Here is a 20,326-nt window from a genome sequence, read left to right on the forward strand (position 1 = left end):
TTTTGCTTATAAACTTAATTCTTGTGTTACGATGTGCAGGGGTTGAGGACCCAAATGAAGGCAAGCAAGGCAGGGATGCAGTCAAAAAAGTGATTTCAAGAAAAGGTGAGGAACTACGGCATACAAAAAAATACTAAAACAGAGTTCAAAACAACAAGGGTCAAACTCCAACCAAATACTGTGAAAACTAACAAAAACTTGGCAAAGGATAAGGGGGGTTCAACACAAACAGCAAGGAGGACCTGACATAGACATGACACGGTCAATGAACCAACAAAGAGAGAAAGAAAGTAGGTAACTAAATATACATACTAACGTGACAATGAGAGACACCTGGACAAGACACATGTGGCTGAGGGAGCTGATTGGATGACATTAGGGACAAGGATGACAAGCACAGATGGACATGATAAAACTTGACGAGGCATTGACAAAGTGAGCCACACAAAGGAAAACAGAACACAGACCATGACACCTTCAATCCAAATTTGATCATCTTCGGAGCTCTTTTCATTGCTGTACATATTACTGCCCACCATTAGAGTTCCAAAGAATTTGCCCCAAGTTTAGCATAATACAGGTTGAACAAAAGAGGGCAAAGAATGGATCCTTGAGGAACTCCAACTGTCACGGCCAATCGATCAGATTCAAAACTTCCAAAAGTCACAAAGTAAATCCTTTCCTCCAAGTAGGACCTTAACCATTTTAATACAGTTACATTTAGTCCTACCCAAGTTTCCAAACTGTTCAACATATTATGAGCTACCGTATCAAACAGTGCACTGAGATCCAACTTAGCTCGAACTGACACCTTTCTTCAGTCATTGTTTAACCTTATAGGGTATCATTTAACACTTTGGTAAGAGCATATTCTGTACTGTGATGAGGTCTGAAATCTGATTGGAATTTTTCAAAAAGTCCATTTGAGTTCCAAAGAGGACTGAGCGGATTAAAAAAACACTTCCTTAACAATCTTGGTTAAGAATGGGTAAGTTTGAGATGGGTCGATAGTAACAGTCAGGCCTCGACTGGCACAACAAAAAAAAACACGTCAAAATGACAGGGCCGACCCGGCCCTGCCCAACGCTTGCCTAACATGTATCATTTTGCCACTGATGTTTATTGATGTTTCAGTTTGCAATCTATATTCGAAATGGATTCAAATTGTGGGCCAGTCTCTTGGAGTAAAATGTAAGAAAATAATTAAAAGCACTGCATTGGCCCCAAAAAAGGCCGGCCCACCGGGCATCTACCCATTGTACAGATGGCCAGTCCAGCCTTGCTAATAGGGAAGCATCCAGCTTTCTATTGTATATATTTTTAAGTAGGTTTATGACACTACTATTAGGGGTGTGAATTGCCTAGTTAGTACCTGGCGATTTGATTCGTATCACGATTTGTATGTCACAATTCGATTCAATACCGATTAATCCCAATACAAATCTATAAATTGATTATTGCGATTTAAAGATATATATATATATATATATATATATATATATATATATATATATATATATATATATATATATATATATATATATATATTTAGAAAATACTAATGAGTAAACTTGTACATGTACACTGTAAGGTTTGTATGAAAATGTATTTATTTATCTGAAAATTCAGGTTGCAGTCTGTTCTATGTTTGAACAGCACTGAAATAAAATATTAAGGCTTAATGTCCATTAACATAACATTCTTCCATGCTTAATGTGTAAATCCTAACCCTAAGACGTTTTGTTGAATATTCCCATACAAAATTGATGTTTAAAAATCGATCAGCCGCATATTCAATCGATTCGAGAATTGCGCTCTCTAATATCGCGATATATTGCCGAATCGATTTTTTCTAACACCCCTAACTACTATCATACATTTAGGAAGCTTTGCTGACTGAAGTGAGCAATTGATTATTGAAGCCTTGTTTATTAATGGCGCAATCAGCGTTTTTACCACCCGCAAGCCCGTGTGACTTGATTGTGAAAAGGTCTATTAAGCTGTCAATCACGTCGGCCCCCGTAGGCGACAGTGAGCAGCTCGATTGTGAGACATCAAAACAAACAAGAGATTCATTGGGTGAGGTGTCGCCAAACAGGTCAGTCAATCTGATTGAAAGGACCAGCATTCAATAGAGTGTCATCAGGAGATTTCCCGAGAAGCGGGCCAAATGGGCTCCACGTCAGTCACAATGATGGTGATGTGAGTGAGCGAGCCGGGAAATGGATAGGTAAGACCTGGTGTGCTTGTCTATAAGTTCCCTATGGAAATCAGGTCTGAAAAGCGTGACAAATAGACCTTTTGAATTTGACCATGATGTTTCGCATACTTGACAATTGATGGAGTAAACAAGTCCTTACATGTCATTTGACCAAGGCAGATTGCTTGAGAAAACAGGATAAATGGTTTGAATGATGATTATATCCATCAACCATCTTTTTATCTGCTATAGTTAGAATGTGTAAAGTGTCCGCTGAAAAGAAAATGATACATAAATTGTTTTTGGATGTCAACAAGATAATTCAAAAATCGATGTGGAGGAAATTCTGACATACAAAGTGGCCTACTTAACATGATCATTAAGGGACTGGCTAATGAACTGACTTGTGTTTCTTGGATTAATAACACCATAGTGTGCTGTACAGCTGGTGTTAGCTAGCAGGCTAGCCATTATGTTTTACTAAGTTACTCAAAAACAACACAACCAAACATTTTATACATACAGTACCTGTGAGAGCTGTGTTTTGACTGTTTTCAATTCAAGTGAAATGTAGTTTATGGTACCTATTATTTACAACTTACATTATGCACCACTCGGGCTCACGTTTGGATCCTAGAACTTATTCTAATTTTGCCTAAGTCAAGTCCTTCGTATGCTTACTTACAAACGAGCGATCATTCCAGCCTTAGAAATTTACAATAAACGCCAACTTGAAATATCAGAAATATGTCAGAAATATATAGAATAATCTGAAATGCTAAATGTAGACCTATAAATGAATAAAGTCAATCACAATAATTCACAAAGTAAAATGATATGTTGTGCAAATGCTCTGCTTCCTGAACATTTGTATTAGTACTTGCATTGCCGGGCTACAACCCGAATGCACGTCACACCACACACGGCAGAGTAAGTATGGAAAAACCAATATGCTCACCCACAGGATATTTTCTAGTGAGTGTAATGGCCGTTGTGTACGAACAATATATCAGTTTGACTCCATGGAGCTGAACAGACTGCAAAGTATACAAGAATACCAAGAAGCCAGAAGAGACATTTTTTCACAGAAGACGGTTCACGATATGTGGAGAATATTCAGAGCACCGATGGTAAGAATGATGAGATCATTTGGACAGCAGCAGGGGAAGCACAAAGTGAAATTGTTTAGGAGAAGAAAAAAAAAGCTTGCCTATTGGGAACAAATTGCAGTGCAAAGCAGCTGCTTGCCTTTAATTCCCAAAGCCAGATGGTTATGGACAAGCACTGCAGACTGAGCAGAATGGCCTGCTTTATGAACAAAAAATGTATATTCTGTTCTGTAAATGTGCAGCCACAGCACAATGTGCAATGCCTACTATTTAATTCCATTTTATATGCTGACTAGGACAGAAAGACTGCGAGGACCTGGCTGGTGACTGCACATTAAAACCCAAATTTAAAACTTCCCAATAGAAATGCAGATAACCATAATGTAGACACTGGACAGTAATGCAAAACAGACGGTTTACACAGACTGCTATGAGTGCTGTAACACTTTTACTCTAGGAGCATTTTCTGGAACAAAACGATTTCAGCCCATAAGACACAGTTGACATATGACCAGAAACTGTCTGAATTTTGCCAAATTGTGATAGTCGATGATTATTAAAATTGGATTTGAGGGTTGAGTCAGAAAAAGGAAATTATACCAAACAAAAAAGTGGCTAATATGCAAATCAGATCGATGACTATGCTATGCTTGACTATGACTATGCTTAAAATGTACTGGACACTCGACATGACTTCATGTTGGTCTGGTATTATGTAAATTAGATGACATATGACATCGCAATCTGTGAAAATACATAACGGTTTGCTCACACTGTTGGTTAATTTCATATTTGTTGGGTGGTCCAGACACTCCAGACAGAGCTTTTTGTATACAAGCCACTAAAAAGTCAATTTTACATAATATGACCCTTTTCAAAGGCGATCGCATTTGGAAAATGGCTGTAAGTAAAGGTAATATACTTTGCAGCTATAAATGTCAAAGCAATGTAATGTTTTCCCCCCACACACATTGTGACCATTTTGAGGCCTTCAAGTGCTGTAAGTACAGTTTCACAGCAAGATTTCATTGCAGCTGTGGCATATTTTTAGGATTCCCTGATTTAATCAAATTATTCCTACCCGTGCAGTTCTTTTTTATCCTCCCAAGTGTGTTGATTATGGATGTCAAATTAGCATCTGAGAGCAGCACAATTAGTCATATTCCCAGTTTGTATGTTAATGTGGAATGGAATGAGGATTTCTTGGACTGCAAAAGCTATACAGTGAAGTCAGCTCTGTGTTACACACTTGATATTTGCAAGGAAGTGGTGAGCTCTCCAGTGTGCTATTAATAACCTTGCTCCCTTAAATCATGTATTTCCAACATCCCGCTTGACTACTATCCTGCTGCATCTTATCAAATTGATCAGTGTGATCAAGACGTCAGGCGAGACTAAATTGTGAGGACATTTTTGCACGCAAAAAAGTTAAACAGTGGTGCAAGGAGATAAGAATTTAATTAGTTTGAAGCTCAATACACTCATCAAATCATTAGCCATCAAAATGAAAGTAAATGCCATTAATCTAAAAACAAAACAAATAATTGTAATGTGTTTTTGAATACCAAAAATACCACTCTATAATATTGTATTTGTATTAACATCGTAAAATAGTATGTTAAAAAACGGAACAGTTTGTGCATCATTGTGACTGTGCAGCTCCTTCCGTTGTGTGCGTGCTCCTTGGCCACCTGGGGCCAGTATAATCCAGACATGGATACATAAAGACGCTCACAACTAAGTGACTCATTAAGCTGCTGTAATGTCATACGTTTTTCGCAGAGGATAAAGAATATATGCCTCTGAGTATTATTGTCTGTCTGCATGTTCTCCACTGTCTGTGTTCAAATATCCATCGCTTAAAGGTTTATAACACCGAGACACTGATGCTAGTCTTTAGCCTGTCTATGGTGCTTTGCTATAATTGCTAGCATTAAGCTAAATTGAATTGCTTTATATTTGTTTAAAATACACACCTACTTGCTCATTTTATTGTTTTCCCCCCAGTTTTACAGAAGTTAATTTAGCAGCATAGTGGACTAGTAGTTAACAGTTCTACCATAACAGTTAGGAGATTCACCCCGCTTTGACTGCGTGCTCCGGACACGTCAATTTTATGGACAAAACTCACTGGCTGCGCACAGCTGAGTTCCAGCAGCTCCGTCGCTGACAACTTCCCGCCGTGTCTCGTGTGATCGAGCGCGATAATGAGGCATTGAAAACGACAAACACACAAACAGTCTGTGCTCAACAGAAATGCAGAATACATTACAATACATTTACTGATTCCATAAGGTTTGCTAGAATTTTTTTCTAATACTATGCTGAAAGCCTACAGTTTACCTAATTAATCTCTTTGTTGTTGTTTTCTGAGCTAGAGTATACACATGTAAGTATAAATATATAAAATTATGCCGTTTGCTGACATGATTGCGAAATAGGATCTGGCGAGTGTTTTATTCTGAAAAGTAACCGGAATTTTTTATTTTGAAACTACGCCAGTCTTCCTGTTCCGCTCGATATGTTCTGTGCTACTTTGCCATTTGACGGATGCCAACGGATGGGATGCGTCGTCCGGCAAAAAATAGAAAATAGGTCTATTCGTCCGGCGGGCTTCGGCACGACGGAGCTGGTCCGCAGTCGATCCGCAGCGCATACGCAGCCGGTGTAATTTGAAGAAGCTGATAGAATGGAAACGAATTGGCTCCGCTACAGGAGCGGATCTGCAACGCACACACATGCGGTGCAATCTCGGGGTGAGGGTTCAAATCTCAGCTCTGGCTATCCAGTGTTGAGTTTTCTTTTCCTATAGCGCTTGTCCGCAAAAGGGTCACCAATGGGGTGGAGCCTCTCCCAGCTGACTTTGGGCAAGAGGCGGGTTATACCCTATTGTTGCCAGCCAGCCAATTGAACCCAGAACCACTCCAACCCTCAATTGTGGGGCAGACGTGCTTACTACTTCTTCTGTTTATAACGTTTCCAAATCTGAACTATTTGACCATTGCTTGTTTTGACCCGAGAAGTTCCAATTGTATTCATTTAAAGCGACATAAGCATTGAGCTACTGCATGCGCTCGTAAAAAAAAACCCTGCAAGGCCGCACTCCAGCAGCAGAATTGTTAATACACACTCTTTATTGGATCTCACAAAACCTTGTGGCCAGTCTTTCATTGTGCACGGGTCAGCTAGGGGTTAGCTGCAGCTGATTGCAACCAATAGCACTAATGGGACATTTTAGTAATGTGTGAATAACAGCATCATTGTATCGCTTTTTATTTGATGAAACAGGGATACTTGTGTAAATGCAGCATGTAGCTGATTAAAAAGTATTCAGAAATGCATTAAAAGTATGAAAATAATTGCTAATAATAAAGTAAATAATAAAGCTGCGGTGAGCAGTATTTTTTCAGCTCGGCTTGCTGTGTTTTGATTAGTCCGGCCCCTGGTACAACAGCAGCACACAATTAAACACAGGCACACTAAAGGCAAATGGGTCAGACACATTGTTGTTGTTTTTCCCAACACAGGAACAGCAAATGAGGGCAAACAGGAGGAAACAATGCAAAACAAGCAAGGGACAGATGTTGTGATACCAGCATCACTTTGGAGGGAATAATGAGCTGGCCAATGAAGGGTGGCCCTCACCATCAAACGTTGACTCCATGCTAACCCACATCAAATGGCGTAGCCAAAAAATCTTTTCAATTTAGCGTCGCCCATCTGTCGGGGATACCTGCTTTTCATAGAAGGAGTTTGGTTTTGTACACACCCTGGAATTTGCCTACAATTCTGGTTAGTTTTAACATTACAACTGTGCTTATATATAAGGAAAATAAAATGGCCTGAATAATGATTCAATTAAAATGTATTACACTTAAAGGTTACATTGTACCTAAATAAATGTTGAAAAACCGACTGTTCGTAAGGAGTACAAAGAAATGTACTACACTTAAAAGTTAAATACAATTAAACTCTACTTAGGCAATGATTGCATAACTTGGCATTAGCCAGATTGATAATTGTGATCCACTCAAGGGAGTTCTTCACAATAAAATCTGGGACTGCTCCACGGTTTTCTCAGGAAAGGTGGGACATTCTGTCCAATACTCTGATGGGACGATGCGGCACGTTTGTTTTGACCAATCACGGCAGTGGATGAAAATGTTGTTTTCTGTCTTGTCTTAGAAAAAAAAAAGTATTTTTACCAGATAAAAATGCATGAAGCACCTCTTGCTGTTCAACATTCAACAGAGAAACGATGAATAATTCTGCAAGAACGGAATTAATTGCAGTGTCCATTCGTCCATGTTAGGTTTGTTTGTTGGTGTCATTTTGATTGTATTTCACACTTAACCTCATGAATAGCTAAAAAAAACAAAAACAAACCTCTGAGCAAATAAACTACAACAATAAGCTGCTGTTGCCGCTCCAGTACCACCACCAGCTCCTTCACCCTTCCCATTTATTCTTTCAAGGTAAATCTAATGATGGATGAACTGAGGCTTGCGAGCACCTTATTTTAATTTATTTAGCTTCATCTTGTGTGGCTAAATGAGCTATTTGCATCTCATCGGAATGTGCGCGGAAACGGGCGGGGGGATTGCTTGCCGCCGTCATAGTGATAAATGGATCGGAGACTTGGAAAAATCGAGCTGTAGTTATTAAAACATACTCGCATTTACGGCTTAATACTTGTCAGAGACATAGTTAATACATTTGCAGATATAAAAGGCAATGTATGGATTCTCAACAATGGAGGTTTGCCAGTGATGTCAGTAACCGGTTACTAAGTAATGTGTGTAGTGTTACTCAATATTGGCTGCCATTTTGAATAACTAGCAGTGTTGGGTATCTTGTTTAAACTAACGGCGTTAGGCAACTCCATTTTTATTTATTAATTGAATTAATTGAATTTTTACTGGCAACTTTAAAATTCCTGTAAATTATAATACAAGAAACAGTTGTAAACTAGATTACAGTGAGTACTGTGTTCCTAAAAAAAATTGTAATTGCAATAAGTAATTGTAATTTATATACAGTAAATAGTTGTAAAAATACAGTAATATACTGTAATAGATTTTCACAGTAATTAAATGAGATTTCATAAGAAATAGCTGGGAACTTTTTTGCCAGTTATTTCTTGTCGATTCTACAGTCAATTTGTTACAATGTATTTGAAATGCCATTATCATTATTGTATGTTAAATGCATTGTGTTACAATTGATTTATTAGTTATGTCACTTCCACTTTTATGGCCCATTAGTTTCTGCCAGCAGTCGGTAACATTGGGCTGCAAAATTTAATGTAGCGTCTCTCAAATATAGTTGATGTCAGACTTTTAGTTGTCTCCACTTCTTTATTTTACTGTAGGACATAGCCACACCAAAAGAGAACAACAACAGTGAGACGGAGGTCAGATACGAGCAACATGTCTAAGGTTTTTCTCCCTCTCAAATGCTCACGTTTCACTCCTTTACCCCATCTGGGAAGGAGCCTCCGAAAATCTTGAATGCACATTGCAGTTTAATTGTTTTTTTTTTTTTTAGCTAACCCTTTTTTCTTGCTTTAGCACACCTTGCAGTAGAGGAGATGAGGGCAGTGGCTCATTTGCATGAGACAGGACCACCCACTCCAAAAAAATTCTAAACAGTGTGAATGTTCAGTATAAAGTCTAACATCCCAGAATAGGTTATCATGGCTCCTGGTAGGCTTGACATGAGTGTTTGAAATGGCAGCAGTGATTATCCTTTACAAATATTTACATATTGGTAATTTTTGATTAGGCTTTAGGCTTTTCGCAAAGAATAAACCCCTCTCCCACAATATTGACATATTTTTCATAAATAAAGTCCTCCTTTATAATAAATACTGTACACCTATAACTTGGCGTTGATTAAATATTTGTTCTCTTCAACATTACTTAGAAATGATTCAAGATATGCACTCCCTTCTGATAAACGTCATTCCCCCATTAAAGGGGGAGGTGTTGGTACTCATATAAAACTGCTCACTTTAACATCAGTCCTATTTTTACTTTCCATACCCCTAATAGAGTGTGAGATGTGTAACAAGGGTTATTTGTTCAGTTTGAATGATTAAAAATATCAAAAATAAACAAATCCTTAGGCCAATATGCCTTACCCCTATCAGAGGACATTGCACCTTGTAAAAGTTTCCGCGTAAACATCAGATTGAATAATTAAAAAAAAAAAAGGCATTTATTATTATTACATTTTAAAAAGCTCCTACCTAATAAACACCTCCCTCCTAATATTTTATACATGTGCAATATTCCCTGCATCAAATTAATTTAGGACGCCATTCCGTGAGAACATATGGTAGCAGTTATGCAATCTAAAGTTGTCTCACCTGTGAAAAAGTCAAGTGTTTTATTGGCAACAAACTCACAAGCTATAACTATAAACACATAAAACACTGAACACAATTAATTACATTCAAACAGTAACAAGGTAATGAATTAATTATGTGTTGTTATTATTATTATTAGTAGTAGTAGTAGTAGTAGTAGTAGTAGTAGTAGTAGTAGTAGAATCATTATTATTATTATTATTATTATTATTATTGCTGTTGTTTTTGTTATCTTTAATGTTATTATTAATAGTTTTTAAATCACATAAAGGATTGCATAATATAATAAGACAATATAGGCTACAGATGAATAATAATGCTGTTATTATGCTGTTATTATACTTTATGCATATAGTAAGAAAACACTGTATATATCCATAATCACATCATAATATCATCTCATATTCAATACAAGTGTGTGTCCAGTGGACACAGTCCCACTAAGTTGACCTGCAGGACAAAGAAGTTGAAGAGCAACTTGATGATGATGATGTAGAAGATGACAATAGAAAACACGCGCACGCACACAAAAGGTAGGTGACATCCTCCCAGCCCACGCGCGCATATTGATTGCACAGACAGACAACCCACGCCACGCACGCGAGCGCCTCATAAGAACAAATCAAGAGCGTGCTCGCGGGAGGGGCCCCTTGAAGACAGGACAAGAGAAGACAAAAAGAAAGCGAGAGCGGATCAATGGGATTAAATACTTACATGAGCTGGGAGGGGAACTGGGAAGCCAGAGAGGCGCTCAGGAGGAGCAGGATCTGGAACACCCAGGCGTGCGCCCTGCAGGTATCCATTGGAAAGCGGTGTGTGAGGCGGGAGGGTATGGGGTGAATGTGGCGCTCCCCACCGCCGATGAATGAGCGAAAGCGGCGGCGTGACGCTCCGTCTCCCTCTCGGTGCCGCCTCACTGTTCGCTGCTGGAGAGCTTTAAAGCTTCTAATCTCATCAGAGCGACAACAGACGGCACCGACAGGACAGGTAGCGCCAGAGCTCCTCCTCCACCCAATGGATCAACGGCAATCTCTCTCTCTCTCTCTCTCTCTCTCTCTCTCTCTCTCTCTCTCTCTGTCTGTCTGTCTCTATCTATCTAGTATATCCTGATTAATGTATTTATTTGGACCAATGATAAGTGAAATGTATGACATTAACCTTACTTTACGTAGCAAATTATTTAAAATAATGGCTCCAATGCCTCAAATCCCTTGACTGACAAGATGAAAATGTGAATACCGCCTGGGAGTAATCATTGCTCGGGTGACAGAATTGATTTCATGCATACGATCCACTGAGCAAATCTCAAAGTGCAGGAAATCTCCTGCCGCAGTTGATGAAATCAAATTAGTACCATCAATTCATTTTCTATACTCATCTGGGTTGCGGGTGAGCTGGAGCCTATCCCAGCTGACTTTTGGTTGAGTGCACCCTGAACTGATTGTCAGCCAGTCGCAGGGAACATATATAGTAGACAAATAAGAATTCACACTCATATTCACACCTAAGGAAAACTGAGCGTCGTCAATTAAATTAATCACGACTGTTTTTGGAATATGGGAGGAAACTGGAGCATGCCTGAAGACAACCCACACAAGCACATGGGACGACATGCTCAGCAACACTGTGAGGAAGACAAGCTAATCACTAGACTCATGCTACACTAATTAATACCTGGTGACCAAATTTCGAATTTTGCTCTTTAAGGCCCCGTCCAGACGGAAGCAAAGCCAGCTTCGTTCCTCAAACAAATCTCGTACACATAGAAAGCGTTTCAAGACTTGCGTGTGTCCAAAAGAAGATCAAATGTAATGTAAGTCTGGAGAGGCGCTGTAGCGCAGCCACAGGGAGTTAACGGAAAGTGTAGAAGAAGAATCAGCGAAGAAGATGGACACTTTATTATTATTATTTTTTTATTGCAATCTACAGAACAAACATGGCTTTGCATGTATCAAAACAACATGAAAAAGACAAACACAGGAGAATTCACAATGGCGAGTAATTCACGTACAACACTGCTTGTTGAACGTGGAAATAAAGAAGCAAAATATTTTGCTGCAAAAGCATAAGCAAGCTAAGGAGGCTGCGCAAAACGACTACGACACGGCTATCCGCCATTGTTGTTGACAGACTGACGGTCCGCGCGCAGTCACGCGAGAATTGGCGCATACGTCATCAATCTGCGACAATGCGTCGTCATCCAGCTGCGACCATTCGCTGGAGGAGTATCCTGCATATGGTGTCCAGACGGACGCGTTTTGAAATCTTTCCACTCTGGAGCCCGGTTCCAAAAGTGATTGCTTTCAAGCTCCGAAACCGCGCCATCGTGTGGACGAACGGCTTAAACGGTAAGAAACTTGTGAGGATACATTGAAACTGGCTTTCGTGTGGACGGGGCCTAAGTATCATAATCTATGTTTTGTTGACTTTGTTTTGACTACATTTAGTTTTGTTTTGTGTTTTCTCTGTGTGTTTTTCACTTTATCTCTTATGGTTTGTTGTTCCTTGTGTCAATCAATCAGCTCCTTCCAGTTACTCGTCCAGGTGTGCCTCGTTGTCTTGTCAGTTTTCTATTTAGTTCCCCTGGTTTCCTTCAATGTTTGTCAGTTCATGTTGACGCTGCTGTTGGGTGATCAATTTCAAAATTTTCAAAATAAACACCATTGATCAAGTCATGTTATTTTTCCTGTAGTTTTGAGTTTATTATTATTCTTTTTTTTTACCTATATATAATCATGCTGCTTCTTTGCATTTGTGTCCAGTTTTTGTCTTCACAAAACAGTGACAGAAGGAAGCCTACATTAGTTTTGCTTTGTGCTCCACTAATATATTTTGTATGGTAGTTTTAGAACGTTACATCAGTTACATCCGTTATTACATTATGTTGTGATATGATTACGTAATTGTAGCCATTTAGTTTTAAGTGCTGTATTGCCACACAATAGGCATAATGGGTCTAATTTACTCAAACTCCAAGTAGTGGGTCTCTAATTGAGTATTCTCTCACTCTAACAGATTGCACAGATTGTTGTTGGCAATATAGGTGTAAAAGTGGTGGAAACTGCCATATTTAAGAGACTTTTGCTCTTTAGGTAGAGCTGATGTTTTTCGCTATGGAACATTTGGGAAAGCACCGCAAACATAAAATGAAGATGGAAGTGATGGAATTGGAAGTGTTAGTGGAAAAGGCCAAACATATTACTGACTGACATAAATCTTTCGCTCTGAAGAAAGTGCATATCCTGTGTAACATTGCGTGTCAGATTTGGGATGGCACAAAACTGCTCTGGCGGAGGCCAACATCACGCGTCACAATTTTAGCGCGCTGAAATGACTCAGATGCAAGGAAAAGCAGAGTTGAAAGTGGTCTTGCCATGACTGATCTCGTATGACTTCATCTTGTGGCTGCCTCCAGTCACCTTTTAGATCATTCAGATACTCCAAAATGTCATTGCTGAATAGACAACATGACTTGACATCTCATTCCTTCTTTACGGTTGCTTTTCAGATGCACAAATTCACTCACTGGAATTTGAGTCAGGTTTGATAAATCACATTGAGCACGCTTCTCTTCCTAAAATGCACAAAATGAGCTGCAAATAAAATTGTGCCCGTTCAGGTTAGTAGATCACTTTCCACATCTGTTTGCACGAGCAATCAAGTTTGCGGCCATTACTTGTCATCCATCCATGTTTCCTGTTAAATTCTCAGTTGATCTGCATCACGTTATTCTAACTGAATAGTTTCTGTTTACTCCTTTTGTATTAGACAAACATCAGCATTTTGATTGGGGGAAATTGAACAGTGTGCGTGCGTGTAATGCAGCCCTGTAGGTGGGGAGCGTGGCAGCACAGGCAGGATGCCCAGGGACTTGGTTATCAATCGTTGCCTGGCAACCACGCACCATCTCTCGTGTCCTCTCACCCTCCTCCTCTTCTCGTTCCCCCTTCCCTCTTCTTTCCGCTTTGTCTCTCCCCTCTCGCCAAACACTGTTGCATTCATCTCACCATCTCATCTGCTCTCCACATTCTGCCGAGATACATTTTCAGGCATACTTGTTTTTCTCCCAGAGTGCACCGGGAGGAGGAGAGTGAAGACAAGAACGATCGGTCGCTTCTGGAGAGAGGTTAGCGAGTGCAAGGATACAATAGTGAGGAAAAAGTGAAGACAGGCTCCCTCGGCAGATATTCATTACTTTTTTTTTCTCATTAACAAGGAAACATGTCACTACATCCTGAATAATAGGTGTCAGACTCATCCCAGCAACACCTTTTATTTCGAAAGCAACGAGGATTTGACAATGCAGCTCCTAAAATCTGGAGGAACTCACAAATGTGTGATCATGGTAATCACTCCACAGCTTTGCATGGGATTGTTGCATTTAAAGGAGGCATATTTGGCATTTTTCAGACTTTAAAACAGCTCCAATGTGTTTTAAAGGGTTACATGACTTCATTTAGCCATTTTCAGCAATACAAATTTTATATTCCGTCTAAAATTTATTTCATATTTTTTCTGTACAATTTAATACCTTAAAAAAATATTTTGCCACTTGCTGTCAACTGAGAATGGCATCACAGGTGCGACCAATCATGGCTCACCTTTTTTCTGGGTTTGGTCATGTGACGTTGTCAAGCTGAGCCATGATTGGTCTTTAATTGATCCTTCTGCACACGTGATGTCATTTTCAGTCGACAGCAAGTGGCAAAATGTGTTTTAAAAGGTATTAATTGTACATGTAAATGAATGAAGTTATCAAATTAATTATAGACAAAATATTTACTTTTTAAAGCTGAAAATGGTGAAATTAGTCAAGTATTTAAAAGCTTTGTTTTGTCAAAATACTCCAAGAATAAAAGAGTACAGCACATTTTCACACTTGTTTTTGAAGTCGTGAAATCAAGCTGTTTTGAGGAGCCATTGCTGGGGAAAGCGTTTTTTAAGGTGACTTGCAACAAGGAATCTCTTTCAAAGAAAGTGGAATGTATTTTCATTTATGGAGGCAGCGCTTCATCACCAAGCAGCAAATTTACACTTTGCCAGTAGTGTGGTGGTGCCCGCACATTGCATTTTCGCTCATGTAGGTAGCACTTCAATACCATGCTGCTGAACAACACTGGTCAATCAATGTACCGCATTGGTTCTCAAACATAAAAAATAAATAAATAAATAATTAAATTAAATACTTGCCTCCAAGTAACTAAAAATAACTAAAAATTAAATACATAAATAAATAACTTAATAGCAAATTAGCACCCCTAACTGTTATGGTCCTTCTAATGCAAGGAAAGCAATGTCAATTGAGGGCCCCGGATAGTGAATGACATTTGCTATCGCCATCAAGTGGTGGGAATCTGAGATGCTTTTGTATCTCAGATCTCTGCTTGTATCACAAGACCATGTGACCAAAAATGGCCAAGTGAAGACTTGTGTTTAAAAAACACACACAAAAAGAACTCAAGGCACTCATATCTCAAGGCACCTCTGTACTGAAGAGGTAAATACAATTGAACTGTACTTAACAAATGTACAATAATACTGGAAAGTTGAAGCCACTGTGACCATGCAGTTTGAACGTTCAATGAATATGCAGTGCAACACTGGTAGACAGTGTGAAAAATAAAACAAAACATAAACCCGCAAATTAATGGCTATATTCATTTGCAGTGTCACAACTAAACTGCCACTTTAATGGACTGACTTTCTATGCTCCATATATCAAATGCTCCCATTGGCTGACTATAATGTGAGTACCATCTAAGCGGTCTGGCCGCATAACAACCTTTAATATAGAATTTAATTTCTTGATGACTTCTTCAGGGACCCCTTAAGATTGAGCCATCATGAGACAATCAGTATAAATGATGGAAGCCCATGCAGCCTCAGTTTATGATCTACTCTCTTAGGTAATATCGCCCCCTCTAGGCCATACATTGGCATCACAAGATGAGCTGTTGGAACTATAGTCAGTGGACACTGGAAAAGTTTATTTATTTTATTCATTTTTGCATACAATTTGGTGTGAGCATTGTATTAAAAACGATGTTTCTTCAATATTACATATGTTTTAGATTACAGGACAACATTACATTTTCAATTTAAGTGCACACTAGATGAAGCCCAAGAAGTTGTGACATCATAAACAATTCTCTTCTCTTGAATAAGCCGTTTACTTATTCTAATAAATAATATATAATTAATAATAGTAATAGAATAGAAAATAACAAGTAATACAATAATATATATATAATAATAAATATAAAGTAATAGATATAAATATTAATAGAATAGAAAATAAATAAAAGTGATATATTGTTTTTATGACCCCCCACACACACACACGCACACACACACACACACACACATTTTACATTTCAACATAATCTTGAAGCATCACCTAAGTGTGGTCATTAAAAAAATGCATTTTGCCTGAAACCTGTTGTATTTATTTGGGGGTTGGGAGAATTGTCACTACTGTATTGCCTTGAAGCATAATTGAAAATACATGACTCATGAAATGAAAGCCCAAACTCCACTCTGCATTTGTAATATAGTCTCTTAATGTTTATTGTTTTCGACTCGTGGAGGGGTGGCAGGGAGTTCTTTTGTTTTTTACAGCACAATTTGCATAATGTCTAAACACATCCTGTGTACAATCACAAAACCAATACATTATTGTTATTTTTTTGGTGGAAAAACAAGACCATTTTACAAGCATATTTCTTTACAGTCAGCATACAGATCAATCTATACATAATGTGTCGGACCAAACATGCAACATCCACAACATGAAGACATTTTTCCTCCCCCTCATTTGTGTTGTACAACTATAGACACGCATTAATTACTGTACATTTAATGTATATCTCTTTTTGCCCCTCCCCCTCGCATGCTCATATTTGGACAAAATAAACATTCACTCTGTAGAAAATAAACACTTTATGTACATTGTCAGTCACATTCACCCACATGGATAATTGCACAATCAACAGGCAACAGGACAAACAGTGAAGAAAAGTCGAACAGGGAAACAGTCATTAAGCAAGAATTTTGCATGGAAACAAGGCTTTCACTTGCTGTACATTAGACTGCTCCTCATGTTAGCACGTTCAGATTGTGCATTGCCTTTTTGTGGAACTCCGCCATGTATAAGTATATTGTTGTTCTTTCAAATTTGCTACATAGACACACATAAACACACGGCACGTTAAACGTTCTACCGCCACGTTTTCAATTCATTCCAGTGCAGAAATATTAAAACACATGAATGAGGAAAACGATAAAGTGCACAAGCTTCCACGCCCCTAAAAAATACATAGAATTTAAATCTGTTACAAAATAAAATATTTTTTCCCCAGTCTTTTTTTATTTTTTATTTTAGACCTTATGCTTCTACACAGACATTGAATTACAAAAAAACAAAAACATGTTGCATAGAAGTACCTCAAAAGAAGCGGGAAAATGGCACGATGAAAAGAATAAAACAAATATTCTCTTTCTTTTTTATCGTCATATATTTTTTTTATTATTATTTTTTTGCTCTTAAAGTGACATCTTGTTCTTAGCCTCTTTATATATACTGATATGCTTAAACACCTTGACGCTTTTTGTGTTTTATTTTATTTTTTCAAAATGATCACGACCTTTTATACTGTTGGGTTGACCTGCACTGCAATTAAGTGCCCAGGATGTGTTTTTTGGTCACAGGCAGTGAAGTAGGCTGGTTCACCGTGTTGCACCGGGAGTCACGCGCACACACATACACACATACACAGATAGAGGAACTTTGACTTTCTAAGACCGGGAGGGAGGCGTTAATGCGCGATAAATGAACACTAGTCATCTTCTAGTGTTGCAACATTCCCCGCGGCACTGCTTCATGTGTACAGTGCAAAATGGTGACTGCATGTGACCATTGTCGTGGGGCGTCACCCACTCGTAAATGTGTCGGACCTGTAACACATCATAAGAGCAGTTCTTTGATCCTGCAGCAACATGTTTTTTTTTTCAGAATGTGTACCGGCTTCGAGTTGAGTACTCCAGCTTCTTCACACATTCCATATAAATGCTAGCCTTATTGAAGACTATATTTTAAGTCGGTGTGAACGTCAATGTATGTGCGCTGAGATTGAGTGGCAACTTGTTCAGGGTGTGTGCCTATAGAAAATGGATGTATGTTTGCCTATATGTCCTCTGTGATTGACCGGCGACCAATCCAGGGTGTATTCCACCCATCGTCAGATAGAATAGGCTCCAGTTACCCACAACTTTTTTGGACAAGCACTATTTAAAAAAAAAATAGCTATATGGCTACTGTGGACTTTTAAAGAAATATTCCCCATTGCTGTCACCAGGCAATACTGTAACCTGTCCAAGATTGTCAACAGGCAAAACTTTGTCTATTATTTAACATCTGTATGTGTCATACCTAAATGTATTTCTATTCTCTCTTCCATTCGCAAAACATTCCAACATCTCCATTATATGAGGTAAACATATGTCCAAGTCGATGTTGGCAGTTCTTAGCTCATCACACCTCCCCGATGTGCATGGATGTCGAAGGATATGGGCTAGTAGTCTTTCTTTTTTTTACATTATGATGATGATGATGATTATCATTGGATTATCTGCTCAGAGGTTGTTGGGCGCAGAGCTGACGAGCAGCTTGTGCCAGCTGACCACCCTCTTCCTCATGTCCACCTTGTCTAGCCAGATGTAGGCCTCCCCGATCAGGGTCTTCTTCACAAACTTGCCCCCGTTGGACACCAGGAAAAGCTGCAAGGACATGGAGAAGGTGAATTGTGGTTAGCATAGCTACTTTGCAATCATGAGATCTGACTTTGAATCTGAATCTCATTGCATGTTCTTCCCATGTCTTCCTTCCACATTCCAAAAACATGCTTCTTCGGTTGTTTGAAGACGATAAATCGCCCTTAGGTGTCTGTGTCCTGCGATTAGCTGGTGACCAGTAACGAGTGTACCCAATGTATTCTTATAACCTAGCATGGGTCGATATTAAATTCTGACGGTATGATAATCGTGAGCCAAAATACTGCGGTATCACGGTATGAAAATTACAGCTCTAAAATGACCTTTTTGACATATTTCGGTAAATAAAAACTGAATTTTTCCCACCACTGAACACAATGTATTTCATTTCTAAACAGAATATACTGTAGAAAATTTAGTACAGAAGAAAGGTGTACCATGTTAAGTTTAAATACGTAAATGTCACCATTCTTCTTCTGTTTTAATTATTTTTACACTGAGTTCTTTTGCATGTTGTCCATGCCACGGTAAACCGTCAACCAATGGCGGAGGCACGTGGTGGCCCCCCATCCCCTCCCTAGCCACCCCAATGAAAAATATCTGGCTACGCCCCTGCCGTCAACCCAGCACTCAGCTCGTGCCTTGCCCTTCGCCCAATACAAATGAGGACAAGCGCTATAGAAAATAAATAGATTGATTGAAATTGACCACAACAGACTGCTAAATGCGATCAGAAAATAATGCTTAGGCTTGGTGAAGCAGCATGTGGCTCAGTGCCAACTTAACATACAAGTTGTTTATGTTACTATTACATTTTAAACACAAAGTGTATTTTTTTTCCATGTACAAGATGATGTTAAAAAACAGGTGTTTCTTTTGTCATTTGTCTTGGTGAAGCAGCATGTGGCTCATCACCCAAGGTTATTTTGTCATTGATTGTAAACAATTGTATTGATCATGAAGCGGGTCAGTGTTTTGTATAAGTGCAGTGTTTGTCAGAACATCTTGTTTACTCCTCTGCTCTGTACAATCTATCCTTTTTATTGCCACAACAAGACTGTCCTTTATGAAGTGTATTGTGACTTTTTTCAGGGTGTACAGTACCTGTATGGAGTGTCCCGTGGGGTTGAGGGGGAAGCGGAAAGTCTCGTTGAAGGAAGGCTCCCGGTCGTGACGGCAAACTCTGGTCTTCTTCTTGATGATCCTTTTCTGAGTGGCCACGTTGACCACGTACAGCTTCACGTACAGGTCTGACGGTGTGAGGGGGGAATCAAAAGAGACAAAAATGTCATCTGAGAATGGGGTTGCAAAAAAATTGGATCTTGAACTTGATCAAAAATTGCACTAAAAATGTTAAATTGTATTATTTTGCATGGCAGTCTTCGTATAACAAAACACACTTAAATTCAAAATCCGAGTCATAACTTCCTATGGAAATTTACTGGAAACTTTCCTGAAATATACCCACCCCCTTTGAAAGCTATTATTTAATGTCCACAAGCACAAACATGGCGGCAGTTCCCCCCACCTGGCAGGTGGTCAGGGCTTTTGAACTTGTAAGTGATGTTTCTGCACTGCAGGATTTCCAGGACCAACTGGTCGCCGTCTGTCTTCACCTCTTTCTTCAGAGCCACCTTGATCTCACCCATCACTTGCGTCTTCCCGCCTAAAACAAAGGCCCGTGGTCATTTACTACTGCTCATATAATTTAGTGAGCAGCACATGACTCAATGCCCGAATTTATTCTTGCATGCAGGGTACAAACTACAATAAACCCTAAAACTGAATTGAAAAACAAGTGGAACCTTTTAAACAGAGAAAATAAATAACATAGATGATGTATTTGCATAAATGTGCATAACCTCTCAAAATGGGGAT

General features: G+C 38.9%; 2 protein-coding genes across 7 annotated transcripts in view; both read right to left on the reverse strand.

Moving 5' to 3' along the window:
- LOC144053366 (voltage-dependent calcium channel subunit alpha-2/delta-1) overlaps window positions 1-10,698 on the reverse strand; it is a 91,396-nt gene extending 80,698 nt beyond the window's left edge. For both annotated transcript variants that reach the window (XM_077567756.1, XM_077567755.1), the window contains exon 1: window positions 10,394-10,698. In XM_077567756.1, coding sequence (XP_077423882.1) covers window positions 10,394-10,482 — 89 coding nt within the window. In that variant the 5' untranslated portion in view covers window positions 10,483-10,698. The remainder of the gene's footprint in view (window positions 1-10,393) is intronic.
- A 5,519-nt stretch (window positions 10,699-16,217) lies between these two features.
- The window catches only part of pclob (piccolo presynaptic cytomatrix protein b), a 59,626-nt gene continuing 55,517 nt past the window's right edge, over window positions 16,218-20,326 (reverse strand). For all 5 annotated transcript variants that reach the window (XM_077567233.1, XM_077567232.1, XM_077567230.1 and 2 more), the window contains 3 exons: window positions 19,977-20,114; window positions 19,553-19,698; window positions 16,218-18,454 (listed from right to left, as the gene is read on the reverse strand). In XM_077567233.1, the coding sequence (XP_077423359.1) occupies window positions 18,311-18,454; window positions 19,553-19,698; window positions 19,977-20,114 (428 nt within the window). In that variant the 3' untranslated portion in view covers window positions 16,218-18,310. The remainder of the gene's footprint in view (window positions 18,455-19,552; window positions 19,699-19,976; window positions 20,115-20,326) is intronic.

Source organism: Vanacampus margaritifer, chromosome 6, assembly GCF_051991255.1.
Source record: "Vanacampus margaritifer isolate UIUO_Vmar chromosome 6, RoL_Vmar_1.0, whole genome shotgun sequence".
Classification (NCBI taxonomy): Eukaryota; Metazoa; Chordata; class Actinopteri; order Syngnathiformes; family Syngnathidae; genus Vanacampus; species Vanacampus margaritifer.